The sequence below is a fragment of the Artemia sp. Qi Xiang Cuo genome, chromosome 20, assembly GCF_049724085.1.
Source record: "Artemia sp. Qi Xiang Cuo chromosome 20, ASM4972408v1, whole genome shotgun sequence".
Classification (NCBI taxonomy): Eukaryota; Metazoa; Arthropoda; class Branchiopoda; order Anostraca; family Artemiidae; genus Artemia; species Artemia sp. Qi Xiang Cuo.
Genome location: NC_142813.1, coordinates 45,480,861 through 45,499,740, shown reverse-complemented (window position 1 = coordinate 45,499,740; position 18,880 = coordinate 45,480,861). Strand labels below are relative to the sequence as shown.

General features: G+C 37.2%; 1 protein-coding gene across 6 annotated transcripts in view; it reads left to right on the top strand.

The window, feature by feature from the left end:
• The window catches only part of LOC148940269 (DNA cross-link repair 1A protein-like), a 320,311-nt gene that overhangs the window by 300,407 nt on the left and 1,024 nt on the right, over positions 1–18,880 (top strand). For all 6 annotated transcript variants that reach the window (XM_089105742.1, XM_089105740.1, XM_089105741.1 and 3 more), the window contains 2 exons: positions 7,612–7,787; positions 8,904–9,045. In XM_089105742.1, coding sequence (XP_088961868.1) covers positions 7,612–7,787; positions 8,904–9,045 — 318 coding nt within the window. The remainder of the gene's footprint in view (positions 1–7,611; positions 7,788–8,903; positions 9,046–18,880) is intronic.

Below are 18,880 nucleotides of genomic sequence, written 5' to 3'. Positions count from 1 at the left end.
TTATCTTAGTAACAAGATTTTTTGCGGAAACTAAATTTCAGCTGGGAAGGTTAACTGAGGTCTGGGGGGGGCAAAATTGGGTCTAGAGGGACCAGTTTCCCCACCTGCCCTATAGCAAATGACGCCACTGCTTTCGATCCGTTAACAAATAGCTCGCAGATGTTGGTAATTTGTGGTACTTGTAAGCACCACAATCACTTTTAGAGCCTTGACGGAACCCTGGGCTGTATTTTCTTCTTTCGTGACAGAAGCAATTGTACTCCTTACGCAATCGCGCATCGTTCAATGCATGAAGGGGTTAGAAAATTCATAAAGATGGGGCTTTCCTTTTATCTTTTGGCCCAGACTGACCTTCAAAATAGATGAAAATTTTTGTTAGTTTTGAAGAAACTCCTACCACGGTTTTAGCATAATCTAGACATGCATTCGTGTTCAGCATTTGAGACTTTTTTTTAGTGTATGCAGTATATAAACACTAATTCCGAAATACATTATCTTTGAAGCCATGTATGCAGTTTCATTTACCCGTCAACTCTGTTAGAAATGGCTCTCGGATTGCCATATTGAGGTCTTCTTCCGTCCAGAATTTAGGGTAATAAAGTTTCCATATATAATTTTGATCTAGCCCCTATGCTACCATTGCTGAAACATAAAACACAAAACTCAGATACAAGAAGTCCTCAAACCGTAAACAAATATTTTTTTTTTCATTTGCCTGCCTCTATGGTAGGCCTATTCGGTACTTGTGCACTATCTGGTACCCACCGCTATAATTGTATCAAGGAAACCAGACACTAAACCCGCCAAACAGGTATTTGCAATAGAGAAATAGAATGCAAAGCGTGGTTTTCGTTGCGTTTACAATATTTGAACTCTTGTTTTTTTGGGGTTTTGGGGGGAAAGGTACCTAGGTTAGGTTATGTATTTAATATATGCTATGCTTTACCCCCCCCCTCCAATGTGCAAATATATAGCCCAAATTTGTTTCTAAACTATTATATATTCATCCTTTTTGTTTTTTTTATTAGCATTAAACAAACTTCTTTTGTGAATACCATATTATGCACAAGTACCCTAAATTCTTAGATCTTGTAATAAGCAATATTTATATTTTCCCGATATGACACTAAAAAAATTTTTATTATATGACAAAGGAGGGGAGGGGGCTTGGTCAAGATACATAAATCACACTTATTTTGTGATCGCACACAAGAAGTGTGCCCTTATCATCAACAATTCTGTTTAAACTTTGGAGCAAATGTATTTAAGATCGGGAGTTAGTTAAAGACTCTAAACAATAATCTTTAAAACATTTAGGGCTAGGTGGATGGTTGAGTGCCCTCTCTTTTGACTCTTAAAAAGTGAACTAGAACTTTCAATTTCCAATCAGATGAGCCTTCTTTGAAGTTTATACGAGCATCCCTTCCATGAGAGCCATATATGCCCCAGGGGATAACTTAAAACGCCTGCCCCCAGACCCTGGGGGTTGTGTCAACACCGGAGTTTTCGTTATATGATCTTTGAACTATTTTTAACAAAATAGCTATCTCAAAATTTTTATTGGAAGATTTTCATTGGATGTGTTTGAGGAAAAGGTGGTCGTGAGAGGGGGGTTGGTTTCCCTCCATACCCTTATGACTATTAAAAATGGGACTAAACCTTTCAATTTCTAATCAAATAAGTCCTTTTTGAAGCTTATATGTCACTGCTTTTTATAAAAACCTTATATGCCCCCAGGGCATAACTTACAACCCGTGCCTTGAGGGCTATGGGGGAAGTTTCCTCCTCAAAAACATAATTTGTATGTGAAAATCCATTCTATAGAACAAAATGGCTATCTCAAAATTTTTATTGGATGTGTTTGGGGAAATGGTGGACGTGGAAGGGGTGTTAGCTGCCCTCCGATCACTTTTGACTCTTAAAAAGGTCACTAGAACTCTCGATTTCCAACCGAATGAGCCCCCTTTTGAGGTTTATACGACGACTCCTTCCATATGAAGTGCCTCTGGGAAATAAATAAAACATTGGAACCGAATGGCCTTTACTATTGGCAACGCTATAGTGTTGCCTCTGATATACAGAATAATTGTACCTAAAACATTAGGCATGCAGGCCCGCTATAATTTAACCCCCCCCCCCTAATATGCAAACATATAGCCCAAATTTGTTTCTAAAGTGTTATATTTTTATCATAATTAGGTATGTCAAACACTTCGTGGTAACGAACTGTAAGTAAGGAGCGACCCGGCTCAATAACAACCGAAACTCTAAAAAACGGAATTTCGATACCAATATAAGTTTCATCTGATTTCAAATATATAAGTTTCATCAAGTTTACCCATCAAAAGTTACTTGCCTGAGAATATTTTCCTGATTTTCGAAAAAGGGGGAAACACCACCTAAAAGCTATAGAACCTTAATGAAAATTATATTATCAGACTCAGCGTATCAGAGAACCCTACTGTAGAGGTTTCAAGCTCCTCTCTGCCAAAATGTGGAATTTTGTATTTTTTTTCCAATAGTAAGATCACGGATGTGTGTTTATTTGATTTTTTTTTTCCCAGGGATGATTGTATCGACGCAATGGTCCTACAATATCATGGGAGAGCTCATTCAAACGGAAATTTAAAGTTCTAGTGCTCTTTTTAAGTGACCAAAAAAAAATGGCGGGCCGAAGTCACCCGGTAAAAATTTTCAGATAGCCATTTTGTTCAGCACGGTCGAAAATATAATGACTATATCTTTTAGGATGACTTAACCCTCCAACGTCCCCGGGGGGGGGGCTGAAAGTTATGAACTTTACCCAATGTTTACTTACATTGGGTAAAGACGTTTCCAGGGGGATTTTTTCTGGTAGTGGGGGGGGGGGTCGGGGGTTATGTGGGAGGATCTTTCCATGGGAGAAGGGACATTGCTATGAAGGGGTCGCCGGATTTCCGAGTATTATTTAAAAAAAAAAATCAGAAATTAAATTTAAAAGAAACATGTTTTTTAACTGAAAGTATGGAGCAATATCAAAACTTAAAACGAACCGAAATTATTACGTATATGATTGGGTCGCCCCCTAGTCAATACCTCGCTCTTTGAGCCAAAGATTTTTTAATAATTTCATAAGAGCTATTTATTCTAATTAACGACCTTTGTGATTAAGAGATCATTTATAGGTAATTCGAAAGAAACAGGAAGTTTAGCGCAAAGAGAGAGGTATTGAATAGGGGGCCGACCCCCATAATGTACGCATCAAAAATGTATGGATATAGAAGATCGTATCGTAAGTAATTTCGTAAATTGCACAGATTTATTACTAATAGAAAGTTAGTAAATAAAATTAAACAACTTTCGAGAAAGCCATTTAATCAAATAAAAGTAAAATTAGTATGCAAATTCCTTTTTATTTATTCATGTACGGGGAGCCAAAATCAAAACCTGCATTAATTCAAAAACATTGAAAAATTTAATTTAAAAAAAAACAAGTTTGGTTAACTGAAAGTAAGGAGCAACACTAAAACTTAAAACGAACAGAACTTATTTCGTATATGAAAGAGGTTGTCCCCTCCTCAACGCCTTGCTCTTTACGCTAAATTTTGACTCTCTTGCAAGTCTATTTTTAAAACAATAAAAAACTTTAGCGTAAAGAGAAAGGCGTTTAGGAGGGGACAGCCTCTTTCATATAAGGAATAATCTCTGTTCGTTTTAAGTTTTAATGTTGCTCTTTACTTTCAGTTAAAAAACCTGGTTTTTTTTAAATTTAATTTCTTTAGGATTGAGCGTCAGAAACAGGTTCTACTTAGATGAAGAATATTAGGTCGAGGCTATATCATACAAATGCAGAGTTTTTTCTTCTTTTTTACTCAGCAAAAATACTTAAAAAACAGCAGTTTCAAATCTAGGACGGGAAATACCCCCAAAATAACATTCCAGCACAAGCGTTAAATTATTCTGAACCTCGACAATTCTTTGTTTTGTTTGTCTGTTTTTGTTTTGTTTTTTGTTGTTGTTTTTTTTGGAGGGGAGGGGGTAATGTAACCATCTTTGGAGTCAGGACTGTGAAACCATATTATTTTTCTATAAAATTAAAAATTCGTACATATATATGTTTGATTACAAGATCTTAGTAGTTCTTCTGAAAATAAGGCACATTGACTATCCAACGAGCATTGTTCAAGATTTCAGATGTTATATTGTGGCGAGCTGTTATTTTTTTTAGGGTACTTGTCTAGGATCCGGTAAGTGAAGTTTCGTTAATGCAAATGAAATAAAACAAAATAGGGTAAAAATAAAATAGTTCAGAAACGAATTTGGGCTATATGTTTGCACATTAGGGGGGGGGGGGTAAAGCATAGCATATATTCCATACGTAACCTAACCTAACATAACCCAGCCTAGGTACCTTTTAGTCCCACTAAACCCCAAAAAACTGAAGTTTAAATATAGTTCCCGAAGTAAGAAACCTTCTTTTTATACGTCAATAGTCTGCGGAAACCTGTTTATCAATAGCTTGTTTGACATTTCAATGCTGTCTTTAATTGCGCACTTATCTGATTCTAGACAAGTATCGTTTTTAGTCTCGGTGGTTCTATATGATTTCCCCTTGCATAGATATTTCCTCCAAGTCTAGCAAATACTTTGGAAGTCTTGGTGTTTTTCCCTGCCCTTTTGCGCATTAATCAAACCAGGTCTTCTTTTATTGCGCTTTTTACCCATCACTCAAAAAGTTTTCAATCTTTTGGATAGAACCTGCTTAATTCCTTGATATTCGATTGGTTTTACACTACGGCATACAAGATGTTTATCGAGGTTTAGTGATATCATGCACAAGACACAACGCCTGTTAATTGCAACACTGACCCGAAAATTAAACAACCCTTGTTCAACTTGAGGGTTCCGTAACTCCAAATCGATTGTAGCGAAAAAAAAAGGATAAAAAAGGGCTTTAATTCAGTAAAATCAACCAAAACTGTCTAAACAAATTTGTCCGGCTTAAAAAAAATTACAAGTCTTGTATGAATTTTATTAAAGTTGTTAATATCGTTTTCTCGAACAAAGTAAAGAGAAATTTTTGTATAAAAAATCGTTTAAAAAAATAGAGAGAGCATAAGAAAAAAAAGTGAATCTAACCAAATGATAGCCATTATTCTCCCGAATCAGGCGAATGGCAATTTAAGTTCTCTAATATATCCGTTTCTTTAAACAAACAAAATTTCTTTAACATTGAAGAGATAGCCAAGAGACTTGGACTGCTTTCGCCCCTTAATGTGTTGCCATAAGCGACTACACTGTAATGTACTTCTCTTATGCAACTGCCTTTCAGATAGTTGTAATTTTGTTTGTAATGATTAATCTAATTAGATTAGGGATCAAGCAATTTTCTTGTAAGAAAAGCCAGTGGTGGAGTGGAAGACGGGGCTAGGCCCGATGGGTTAGGTCTAATTTTCTCTTACATTTGCGTGAACGGAGTCAAAAAGAACGAAAAACATAAAGAAAGTAAAACAAGCAAAAATGGGGTTTTTAAAGGCCAAATGGAAATACTGACAAGACACAACAAATTTAACATTTCGAGGGGGGGGCAAACGCCTCTCTTCTTCAGCGCGAAACGAAAAAATATATTCAATGAGAGTGCCGAAGCGTGGAAAGTTAATGTGACTTCTGCGTTAAAACGCAGAAAGTCAATGTGAAAAAAAGCGGCAAAATAACAAAAAAATAATGAAAAACCCAAAAAATTAAAAGATGAATAAAATTCAAAAAAAAAGCCAAAAATTATAAGAATTAAAACTAAATACCTACAACCACAAAAGTGAGTCATTCACCAAATCGCGGATATTGGCGAATGACTGCGGATATTAGTGTAGGGGCAGGAGGTTTTTCTGTTGACCTGAGCTGATTGGGTTTTCGGTGAAAACCTCTCGTTCAGACACCACATAGCAAGTGTCGAGACGAAGCTTTCAAGGAACCTTAGAATCTTGAGAAAACTCAGTCACCATTTCCCTAAAAAAATACTGATCCTGATTAACAATGCAGTTATCAAGCCTCACATTCAATATTGTTCTACAGTTTGGCAATCTAATTTCAAGACACATTTACAGAGACTAAACTCAGTTCACAATAAAGCACTTCAAATTTTAGGCCCAGCACCGAACAGACTATAAATGGCATCACTTTACAGACTATCTTGCACCGTTTTTTGTTTTAAATATTTTCAGGAACACTCCCATCGCCATTTAAAGGCTTATTCACACTAGCATCACAAATCCATAGTTTAAATACACGATCTTCATCAGACATTTATATACCCCCGACACCGGCAGCTAGGTCGGAATTTTCTCCTAGAATTGCGTGTGCTAGAGAGTGGAATGCACCTCCGCAAGAGCTGAAGTCATATAGGTCTCTCGGCTCCTTTAAAAAGAATGTGAAAAAATATCTAAAAGATTAAATATATATTTACTAGATTTATTTTATTATTATTATGTTTAGAATTTTTCGATATTATTATTAATTATCATATTTTAGTTTGATACTTCAAGGGGTGTGAGCGGAGGAGAAGTTGTGTTAAATTTATTGTTATTTGATGGCGGTTCGGGGTGGAAATTGGAGACGACTGGAGGCCACGCTGCAATTAGAGTGTGAAGTTATTACGGGCCAAATCGTGCATCAATGCACAATGAATTGAGTTATGTGTATTTTTATATATTTTTTTTTGAATTAAAACCCATATTGAACTTGAACTAATCTTTTAGTTGGTTTGTTTTAGTTTTTTTGTCCCTGGGGCTACACCGCTCAGATCATAGAAATGATCTGGAACCTCTGGAAATGGTTCCGGTCGAAGGGATAAAAGACGTGAGAGCATAATTAGAGTAAAGCTAAGACAGTCTCTTTGAGAGGCAAAGCTGGCATAACTTTTTCAGAGTTGTATAAAAATGATTATTTTTTACTTCTTCATGATAGTCTATTATCCTCAGGCAGAACCGCTGTATATAAATAAAATACAGTATGATCATTCCCTATCTCAACCATGATACAAACCCGGACCGAGATGCAAGTGCTCCGGAGAACATTTAAACAAGTTTAAACATAAGCGACATTCGATTTTTTCCACGGGTAGACAAGTCAGATTTCTCTTGAACGCGAAACTTAGCTTCACCTTTGTAACATTAAATTTTAAACAATCTAATCTTAAATTAATTTATTGGAATACATATGTAAAAATCGGTAATTAGTAGTGCTATGTTATTATTAGATGTTTTTAAGAATTACAAGTAGGTTTCGAAGTCTAGAGCTGGTTTCAAAGGCATTTAGTGAACGTTTCTGCGAAAACAGGTCTCCCAGGGTAATATACACAGGACCGCTGATGGCAGACTAAAAGGGAGGAGCTGTTTGTACGCGCCGATAATGTAGTAGCCAAAAATTACTGAGTCGTGATCTTACTGTACATTATTTATATACAGTGGGCAGAACTAAGGTAGATAGGCATGTTTTAAGGGTAATTCAGATAGTCCAACTGTTCTGTTTGTCTATAAATAGTCTATAGTCTGTCAGTTTGCTTACTGGATTTATTTGAGCTGTATTTTTTTTTTTTTTTTTTTAGTAAATATCGTTTTTATTTTCGTTTTTTAGGCAAAGAAAGAATTTATGATGGAATTGCCTCTAAACTGGGTTTAAAAGTTTGGGTTGACCGCGCCAAACGAAAAGTTTTGGAATGCCTTCAAATGGAATCGCTGACCAAAAAGCTGGCTAATAATCCAAGAGATGCTAGTCTACATGTGTTACCCATGAAACACTTGAATGTAGGGGTGAGTAACTTTGTGTATTAAAGAACTTTTCATTTCGGCATCAAATCAAAGTACAAAAATCAGACTTTAAAAGACTCGGTCCTCCGTCATAACTGGTTTTGGGAATCATTGGAATTTTTCGATGTATTGTGTTAGATATTTTGGAGCCACCTTCTCCTTGAATAATCTTTTATTGTTCTAAGGTAAATAAGTCACTTTTGCTGTTGTTGCATGTTGAAACCTTTTTTTTATTGGTAGGCTAATGAAAATTTTAAGAAAATTTCCAGGAATAGTTGAATACTAAAATGGAGAATTTAAGATTTGACAATGTAGAAGTTGCTTGAATTTATGAAATTGCTGATGATGTCTTAGGAAAGAACTAAACTGAAAAGAACTAAAAAAAAAATATAACCTTAATGTCGCTTTTAACTGTTCAAACAAAAAAAGAACTTTTATTAGAAGGACCCACCAACAGCGAAGGGAGAGTTGATCGGAGCACAAATCCTCAATCGACAAAGCCACGAAGCTATGCTAAAGGTCTGAGACTTTTTATTCCGCCTTGGCTCAACATGTCTATGACAACCCACACAGTTTCATTTTGTTTGATAACGTCTCTACTATAACTCCCGTTAAAGGTCTCGTGCAAGTTTTCAGGAGGCAGTTGAAATCAAAAAGATTGCCCTAAATAGAGATGTTTTAGAAACTTATCTAAGTAATCCCGATCGTTTTTATATCAAAATCAAATCCACAAAATCTTTTATATCAAATCCACAAAATCATCTTTCGTAACCTAATAGGACCTCAGATAATACCATATCTTGTAAGCGATTAGCCTTTCAAAAAGCTTTGCATAAAATGAAAGTGTGACTTTACATTCTATCGGATTTTTATTCAGTTTTTTAAGGTTTGTTTTTTATATTGTCCTGTGGAATCTTACCTGTATTTCTTATTATTTTATTCTTTCTGCACTGAAGACAGTCGAATGAAGGTCTCGACCGAAATATTTTTATAGTCTTCTTCTATTTTTCACTGGCTGTTATTATTCTTTTTTGTATATATAATATATATATATATATATATATATATATATATATATATATATATATATATATATATATATATATATATATATTTTAGTGGCTCAGCAATTACTTGACAGAATTTGGAGATTGTTTTTCGGCAGTGCTTGCCTTTAAACCAACAGGATGGGCGTATCAAGGTTTTGATATACACCCTCAAATGGCACCTGATGCGCGCAACAAAGTGGTAACACTTTATGGTAAGTCCTTTGATTTTAATGTTCCCTTGCCCTGGTTACTTCTTTGGTTCGTGTTTATTGTGTGTTGCGTTCAGAAACCAAATAAATTATGTCCCTAAAGTGATAAATTTGCCTCAAATGGCACCGAATGTGCGCATAAAATTGGTAAAGGTTTATAGTGAATCTGCTGCGATATTACTACGTTAAGTTCAAAAGCCAAATCGGTCAAGTCCATAAAGCGATTTGTTTTCATATGTACTCTCCCATGGCAACTAATGTGCGCAGCAAAGTGGCAAACATTTATGGTAATCTACTGCGTTATTAATATACAGTGGGGCGGCCCCTGTCACTTTTGCCGTTTCAAAATCACTAAAAATACTTTTTGTCACTTTTTGCCGTTTCATAACACAATTTCAGTGAGCTTGAAAAGTAATGTAAAAACGGTGGCTGGCGTTTACCCCCCCCCCCCCGCGATTACCCCCGGAAAGTAACCCCCCCCCCCCCCGCGTAAAATACCTCCCTCGGAAAACACCCCCGTGGAAAGTACCCCCCCTCCGGGAAAATACCCCCGGTAAATACCTGCCCGGCAAACACCCCCCCCCTACCCCCCGTGGAAAATCTGGCTTTCCAAATTTGAGAATTTTATTTGAGTTTTTTTTTTCCATAGGGGGAAGGAAATTTGGTACTTGTGTATTATGCTCCACTAACTCAAGTTTATGCTGCATAAATTTCGAAAACACACCATTATTTTCTTTAGTTTCTTTGTTACTTTCGAAATAAATTTTGGCTATTTGCACGTACATTAGGGGGGGGGGGGGGTAAATAAAATCAGATATGTATTCAAAATGTGTACAATTATTTGGTAGAATTGGTACAATTATTCTGCATATTAGATAGATAGATAAATAAGTGTATTTTAAAGCCAAATATACGTCCATGAACACAGTAAAATAACATTTTTATAAATCTCAAATTTATTTCTAAAGTAACGAAGAAACTAACAAAAAATCTGACGTGTTCTCGAATTTTACAAAGCGTAAACTTGAGTGACTGGCACATAACACACAAGTACCAAAATTCCTTCCCCCTACGGAAATAAAAAAGATAAAACTCAAATAAAATTTTCAAATTTGGAAAGCCTTAGTTTCCACGGGGGGGGGGGGTATTTTCCGCAGGGGGGGGGTAATCACCAGGGGGTGGGGTAAACGCCTAGAACCTGTAAAAACATATTGGACAACAGGCTGTTACCTGTTGAATATTAGTAATGGTAATATGACACAGGAGTATGAAAAAAAGAAATACTTTGAAATTCCAAAGCAACATCTTTAAATGTTTACAGGTTAATTTCGCATAAGTTGTGCATTTATTTTTCATCACAAGCTTTTGATCCTGCCCTTAACCCCTATCAGTTGGACTGTCAGATCTGGGGGGGTGTTGATCCCTCTTCCTCCTCTTAGGCCTTGCTCCCTTCAAAGCAATCACAACAAACCATTATAGTTAAATCTCAACTTATAAGATTCTCAGTCACGCACTGTCAGTTTTGTTGTTGAAATGTCCCTACTTTTCCAAACCACAATTCCTATTTGTTTTTTCTCTATTTGATGTAACATATTCAATGAACTGAAGTCAATGTAAAAACCGTCACCAAGTCAACTTAATAAAATTAAATAGGTCCGAAAATCCTGTGGTAAAACTATAGGGTAAAATTATATGGGTCCAATCCAGTTGCAGGTTTGTCTTCCCTCACCCCAATTAAGCCGCCCGAAGGTAAATATATAAGGAAAAAAGTAGTGACTGGGACCTGTGCAATCCCTGTGCCTCTGTTCCTGAATGCCTCTGGATAGTCACTTTTTGTCACTTTTTCTGAATGGAAAAGGCACTGAAGTCATTTTTCTTCTGCTTTTCGTTGCGGCCGACCCCTGAATATATTACATTCAGAAGCCAGATTGACTAAGTCCATAAGGCAATCAGTTTTCTATTCACTCTAAAGTGGCAACTGGTGTGCGCAACAAAGTGGTGGCGCTTTACGTTAAATCCTTTAATTTTAATAGCCCTTCCTTTGAATCTAATGTTTATGTTACCATGAATGTCTGAAGTCTGGTTAATTTCGACATTCACCGGTGAACGCCTGAAATTCCTTTTTTTCTGCTTGGATTGCATTAGCTTTGCGAGTCATCTTTTTCAGTCTAATGCCAGCTATGATGGTAAAAGTTAGTTAGGTTATGTTAATTTAGGTTAGGTGAAATTTGGTAATAAATATCAGAAATGGGTTAAAAGCCGAACTTAACCTAACCTAGCCCAATCTAACCTGTCACCATCAAACCTTGCATAAAACTGAAAAAGTTGACTTAGCAACACTGACTCAATCCAAGGGGGGGGGATGTTTTTACATTCACCGGTAACGTTTGAATGTTTTGGACGTTTGAACCTTTTTGTTCATGCCTTTTTCAGGCTCGCCCTTTCAGCAGTGTAATTTTTAACTGTTTGTTACTGAATTCTAAATTCAATTTGTTTCTCTTATGTTTATGAACATACATTTGGTATTTTAATGTTAAAATCAAAGCTATGTTCCTTCTCAAACCCACCTGTTTCTATCATTAAATGTAATTTAACCTTAGGTGAAAAAACGAGGCAATAGGAATATACTTGTTTGAAATCTGAAACCTAAATCTGAATTTTGCTTCTAAAAATAAATTCTTTTAAATATTTACTTTTATAAATAGAAGGGAATTTGTAGAAAAATGTTTGAAGGAAGTTTAGTGAAAATTTCCCCCCTTTTCAAAGCGTTGTCATACTCTTTTCAGGCTGGCTTACCCTTGCAGGGATTTTTTTTTTTTTTTTTTTTTTTTTTTTTAGAGTTAATTTGTTTGTTTTGTGTTTATGCACACACATTTGACAATTGCCATGTTACATTCAAGACTGTCTCTTTAGTAAAATCACTGCCCCTTTCTTATCCCTAAATAGTGGGAGCAGTGAAGATGTTAAAGGTAGAATAGCCAATGCTCAGGCCGTTTTTTCACAGTTGAAAAAGGTTTGGAAGAGTAGGAAGATAAGTTTGCAAATCAAGCAGGTAGTCCGCGGCTGGGGTGGGATGATGACGTAAAGAAAAATTTAAGGGAAATGGGAGCTTCCTGGGAGGGTGTAAAGAGGGAGGCTGTGAATAGATTAAGATGGAAGAGGAGCGTGCGTATCTGTGTTGGCCTAGGTGGCTTGGTGCTGCAGTGAGTTGTTAGTAGTAGTAGTCGTCGTTTGCTGGAAAAATAAGCTGATAGGAGCACATGAAACACTGTTTGAAATTCAAAATCTAGATCTACAAATTGATTTAAATCTTTAAATTTATGTATAAAAGGTAAGCTATTGGGTAGCATTTACAAGACATTCTATTGTCACTGTATTGCCTCCTTTCAAAGTTTTGCCTAAACTCTTTTCAGGTTTGCCTTTGCAATGATACGATTTTTTTTTTTTTTTTTTTTTTTTTTTTTTTTTTTTTTTTTAGCTTTAGAGTCTATTTTTTATGTATACAAGACACTGTAAGTTTTACATCGATGCTTTTTGAAATTTGAGACTTGTTTGAAATTTGAAACAAATTTGCGTTCTGCTCTAAATATTTCATTATATGTATGGAAGGTAAGCATTCATAAGAAAGCTTACTTGGGATATATTGTCCCTTTTCAAAGTTTTGTCCATTTCATGGATACAACGACTGTCATAGTTGAAATTTTATGCCCAAGTATTTTGTATTTTCTATGTTGAAATTAGGTTTTGAGATATGAAAGCACTTTTAAATGTAGGATATTGTCTAGTTTTCTAGAAACTAGTTTTCTAGTTTACTTTCTATTCCAGTTTTAAAAAGAAATTAATATTTCTTTGATATTTATGTTTGGCAATCCCTGAAATAAAGATAATGAAACCTTTTCGTCCCAAACATGGCCAGAGTCCTTGATCTCCTCTAAATACAATGCGTAAAAATATGATGTGGAACAATCCGTTTCTATTCTAGTGCGTTTCTGGGCGCACTTGAGCTCTATTGTGATGAAGTGCGTTTGTAATACACTCTTCCATTATATGCGTTTCTTTTTGAAAATGAAATAAAAAAACAAGTTTTTTTTAACTGAAAGTAAGGAACGACGTTAACACTTAAAACGAACAGAAATTATTCTTTATATGAAAGGGGCTGTCCCCTCTTCAACGCCTCGCTCTTTACGCTAAAGTTTTTTACTGTTTTAAAAAATAAAGTTATGAAACAGAGTCAAACTTCACCGTAAAGGGCGAGGCGTTGACGAGGGGACAGCCTATTTAATATATGGAATAATTTATGTTCGTTTTAAGTTTTAATATCGCTCCTTACTTTCAGTTAAAAAAACTTGTTTTTTTTAGTTTATTTCGGAATGTTTTTGAATCAATGCAGCTTTGATTTTGGCTCACCGTACATGAATAATTAAAAAGAAATTCGCATATTAATTTCCCTTTTTTCGGCTAATTGGCTTTCTCGAAATTTTGTTCTGACGTAACTTACGAATTAACTTGCGTAACAAATTTCTATATTCGTATGTTTTCATTACGTATGTTAGGGAATTCGCTCCCTAGTCAATACCTCGCTCTTTACGCTAAAGTTCAAATTTTCTTCGAATCACAAACCCCTGAATCACAAAGGCCAGTTAATTAGAATAGATAGCTCTTTTGAAAAGTACTTAAAAAAACTTTTGTGCAAAGAGCGTGGTATTGAATAGGGTGCGAACCCTCTCATATACGTGATCATTTCTGTTCGTTTTAAGTTTTAATGTTGCCCATTACTTTTATTTGAAAAAACTTGTTTTTTTATTTAATTTCTAATCGTTTTTTAAATAATGCTGGGAAATCTGGTGCCCAAACCAATGGGCAAAGTTTATAATAACAACCTTGTGCTTACTATAATAACAACCTTGTGCTTACTTGTACTTGTTGCACGTTCAAGCCGTAACCAGACTCATCGTGGTGCCCAGCAGATGACAACTTGTCTCCTTCCATAGGTTTCGCTCGAGGGTGGCAGGCTCCACCATTTCAAGCCACTGGCGATCCCAGCGACGGCCGTATTTTCGGAATCCTCCGATTGGCTCCACATCCGACTTAACTGTTGCTAGCCAGGTCTTCTTTAAGCCTCTTACCCTCTTCTTCTATGCCGGAAGTGGTAGACCTTTGAGACATATTTTGCTTATATGGTCATCTGGTCTGCGCATTGTGTGGCCAAACCTTCTCAGTTTCCTTTGCTTGACAATGTCGGACACAAGTGGGTGATCCCCAGATCGTTTCCTTACTTCGTCTTTCGAGACTGTATCTGAGAGGTGGATACCCAGGACATACCGCAGGCTTTTGTGGTTGAATATATTCAAGCTCAACGCTTCGGCTACTTTAAGTGACCATGTTTCACATCCATAGAGGAGGACAGAGAGAACCATAGCTTCATACACTCGAAGCTTTGTGCGTGGCGATATTTCGGTCTGCTTCCATGCTTCCGTAGTGGAAGGAAGACACTCCAGTCTGACGATATGCGGCTCTGGATTTCTTCTGAAGATTTGCCGGCAAGGTTTACTATCAATCCGAGGTATTTGAACGACTGGACGTCCTCTATCTACCGTTTAGGGCAACAGGGGTTTCATCCATCCCATCTGTTCGCATGTATTTTGTTTTTGGTAGGCTTATTTGGAGACCAGTCGAGAGTTCTTTGACTGCCATGTCATTTATCATAGCCTGGGCTTCTGCAACAGATTCAGCAAGCATTTCCACATCGTTAGCATAATCAAGATCTGCGACGGAGAAGGACGGGCTCACTGCAACGCCTTTATACTTGTCCAGGACTCTGAGGATCCAATCGATGACAAAGTTGAACAAAGATGGTGAAAGGACAAAACCTTGTCAGACACCTTCTTCGATCAGGACCATCTGAAAGATCACCATCAACTCTTACCCGGGCCTTTGTTTCAGCATTGTATACGTCGAGCAGATTGATGATCCTCTCAGCCACACCGTTCTCTTTCATTGCTTCCCATATTGCATCACGATGGAGCGAATCAAGCGCGGTAATGAAGTCTATGAAGATTTGGATTGTTTCCTGCTGTTGTTTAAACCGGTGTTCAAGGAGTTGTCACAGGCTACAAATCTGGTCACAGCAACCCATGCCCGGCCTGAATCCTGCTTGGTTAAGTCCCGTTCATCTGTTTCTGGTGTCTCTGAATCTATTTAAAGGTATCACTGCGAACAGCTTGGCAGCAATGGGGATAGGGGATATACCATGGTAGTTTTTGCAGTCCATTAGGTCTCCTTTTTTGAAGATAGGGAGAATTATTGAGGTCATCCAGTTATCTGGGATGTATTTATTGTCCCAGCCTTCAGTTATCACGCTATGCAGTTTATCCATCACCACCTTCACCACCGACAGAGCTTTCAGTATCTCGGCAGGAATTCCAACTATTCCTGGGCTTTTATGATTTTTCAAAACTTGGATCGCCTTAATTACTTCATCCCTGAAGGGTGGGTCCGTACATACATTTCATAAGCCTGGCTGTGTGGGGGGTTCTGCAGTGCAGTAAGTGGTTGCTTTCGATTACTATTGTGTTCTGGTCTCGATATCTCTTGGAAGTGAGTACGCCATCTTTCGATATGCTCCTCGCTGCTTGTGAGTATTTTCCCATCTTTCACTTTAAGCGAGAGGATGGTAGTTTGCTTCTTTTTCCCGGTGCATTCTCCAAGTATCGGATAGAGTTTTCGTGCATCGTTCCGTTATGCGGCTCTTTCCATATCACTGGGAACATTAAACCAGTAGGCTTTTTTGTCAGTTCTTCAGCATTTTGAACTTCCTTGCCACAGCGTTTTGTATGTAAGGGATTTCTTCTCTGTTATTTCTTTTTTCTTGCCAGAGTTTGTGTGTCCTCTCTGAGATTAATTTCTCGATATTACGCTTGACAAACCCAAATATGTTTGACGTAGCTTCATTGATGCATCCCTTGAGTTTGCTCCATTTTTTTCTCAATCTTTATCTTGGGGCAGTTGGGGCACTGATAATTCGGGGTTGCCTCCTCGGTGTCATCTTGAAGGACAACGAATCGGTTTGAGAGTTCAAGGACAAACGCTACTCGGTACTCATCAATTTTCAGCTTCAACACGTCTATTTTCTGGTTCGGCATAGTAGTCTTCCTTGAGCTAAGTCTGTACTTTAGCCTTGTCTTCAGCAAGAAGTGGTCAGATCCATTTTATGATTCCGAGTAAGCACCTCTGCGCACTCTTGAGTCCAACACCATCGATTTCTATCATGGGGATACAAGGAGATAATCTATTTGGGCCTTTACTCTTCCATCACGAAATTTCCGTGCATACGTAAGACACGACTTGTGCCTAAACCAGGTGTTAGCCACAGCGAGATTCTTCTGCATTGCAAACAGCAAAAGCCTGTTTCCAGCCGAGAATTCAAGGGTCAAGATGTTATGTCCATTTAGTCTCGCGTCAGAAACACACAGATTATCAAAGTTATAAAGATAATATTCATCAGCTACAAAAGATTGTGTCAATAAACATTTAATCGAGCACAGGTTACAGCAGCCGATATTCAGGCCTCGTCTTCTTGATAGGACGGTAGCTAGCATATTTTTAGACGAGAACGCCATTCTCGTCGCATTGCATAATACCGGGGATGCCGTAGCCAAACTTTTAATCATCATATTTGTCATCATTATCGAGAGTTTCTTGGGGATAAGGTACATCACAAGGTCCCCAATCTTGTGGTCACCCAAAACGCGTTGGCCATCACCCTGGTTGGCGTGGAGCTCGGTGATGTTTACACCCCTTCACCACCTTGAGGTGCGCTAGCGGACTTCCTATTCAGCCTTGGGACGGAGAGTCAAGTCTCATTGCCTGGATGCCCACCACCGCCGTGAAAATTTCCAGGCTTAGCTACCCCTTTGCTCCCACTTAGAATCAGTAATAGGCTTCAGAAGGCTTATAATGTCAGCCATATGCACACGGCTACAAGCCAAAGGGATTTACGCGGAACGTGCCTGCAGGGAATGGCCATTCACTTCCTCTTTCATGCCTTCTCAGTGGCCTTGGTGACTTTCCCACCAACAGTAGGTAGGTCTTTGAAGTTGACCGACTTGATGACAAACGTCAACCGTAGGATAGAAGAAGAGGATGGATTTGATAGTTCTAGCATACCACATTGGTTAAGACTTAAGGTCCTATTCGGTTGATAAATGGTGCTTGCGCAGGGCACAAAAACACCTAAGAAAAATCCCCAAGCTGTTACAAAAGCTTAAAAGTAAAGTACATGTTAAAAAAAAGTAAAAAAAGAAGAAAATAAAGACATTTGATTTGGAAAAATGTCCAAAAAGTGTCCTTTATTTCAAAAAGCTGCCTTTTTTGATCCAATAACGTCCCGGTGTCCTTCAGAGTGAAAAAGTGTCCATTTGGCATCCCAGAGCATATATGTCACAAGCTTAGTTCAGTTGCTGCTTGGCAAAAAACGGGTTTTTCCATAGGCATACTGTGGTGTGTACATCAGAATCGCGCATGCGCGAAGGCGGAGTATGAATCTTGTGTGGTTTTGAATGGGTTTCGCTTCTTTTTCGGAGGGTATAGCCTTTGTCGATACTGTATTATATTCTCGGAGAGTATAGCCTTTGTTTTTTAACGGAGAGTATAGCCTTTGTCGATACTGTATTATATTCTCGGAGAGTATAGCCGTTGTTTTTTAACAGAGAGTATAGCCTTTGTCGATACTGTATGTTCTCTCTACAGGTAGGCCTACAGTTTGCTTTCTATTCTATTAGTTTCAATTTAGGAAATCTGCACAAACCAAATTTAGGAAATCCAACAAGCTATCTCAAAATCTAACGCTAAATAACGCAATATTAATTTAGCGTGTTTTCCTAAAAGATGTGTGTAGAGTTTTTTTTTTATCTCTTCTATCTCCATTAAACACGATGCGTAGTTGCGATCCGTGCAAATACGTTGCAGAAATGCGTTTCTGTTCTAGCTATAAAAAGAAAGCCCAATTCATATAATTATTTACTCGTTATTTATTTGTATAATTATTACTTATTTGTGGATATTTAGGTAGTTTGAATAATTGTGTGCAGGTCTTCTTATTATGTGGTTAGCTATATAACAACTGTAGACTTTATTCAGTACTTTATATAATTATTATATATTTAAAAGTTATTCCCAATTATTTATTTAACTTTATGTTACATATTGTGTCGCTATTTATGTTTTATGTTGTTATATATTATAATCATAGATCTGAGATAATTATTTTTTCCAACAAAAAAACTTTCATCTGCAATTCATTGGTAAAAAATCGTCCCAAAAGTTTTTTTCAGCTACCTTTCAGAAAAAAAAATTCAGAAGGTATTCTTTCGAGTCCTTTAAAATGGGATTCAACAGTTTCAAGCATTTCAAAGGTAAATTAGAGGCTTGACATCGTTCATACGTGGTAAAGATTATGCATTATAATAATAATAATAAAATGTAAATTGTCAGAACCATGGTTACGTCTCTGACATCAGTAAGGTCTTGTAGGAAATGAAAACTTTATCCAAAAAACCTGAAAACGATTCTAACCAACAGGGCCGTATCCAGGGGGGGGGGTTAACTGGTTTTAACCCCCCCCCCCCCGAAATTTTTGTCTGACTCGTAAAAACGTAACAAAAATGGATATAAACAAATTTTGTATGCTTTTTTTGAGGATTTTTGTGTAAAACTCCCTCCGAAAAAAAAATCCTGGGCACGGCTTTGCTAACCAAGGCTATATCCAGGGGGGGGGGGTGACAGGTTTGAAACTTCTCCCAAATTTTTGTCCGACCCGTAAAAAAGTACCAAAAATGCA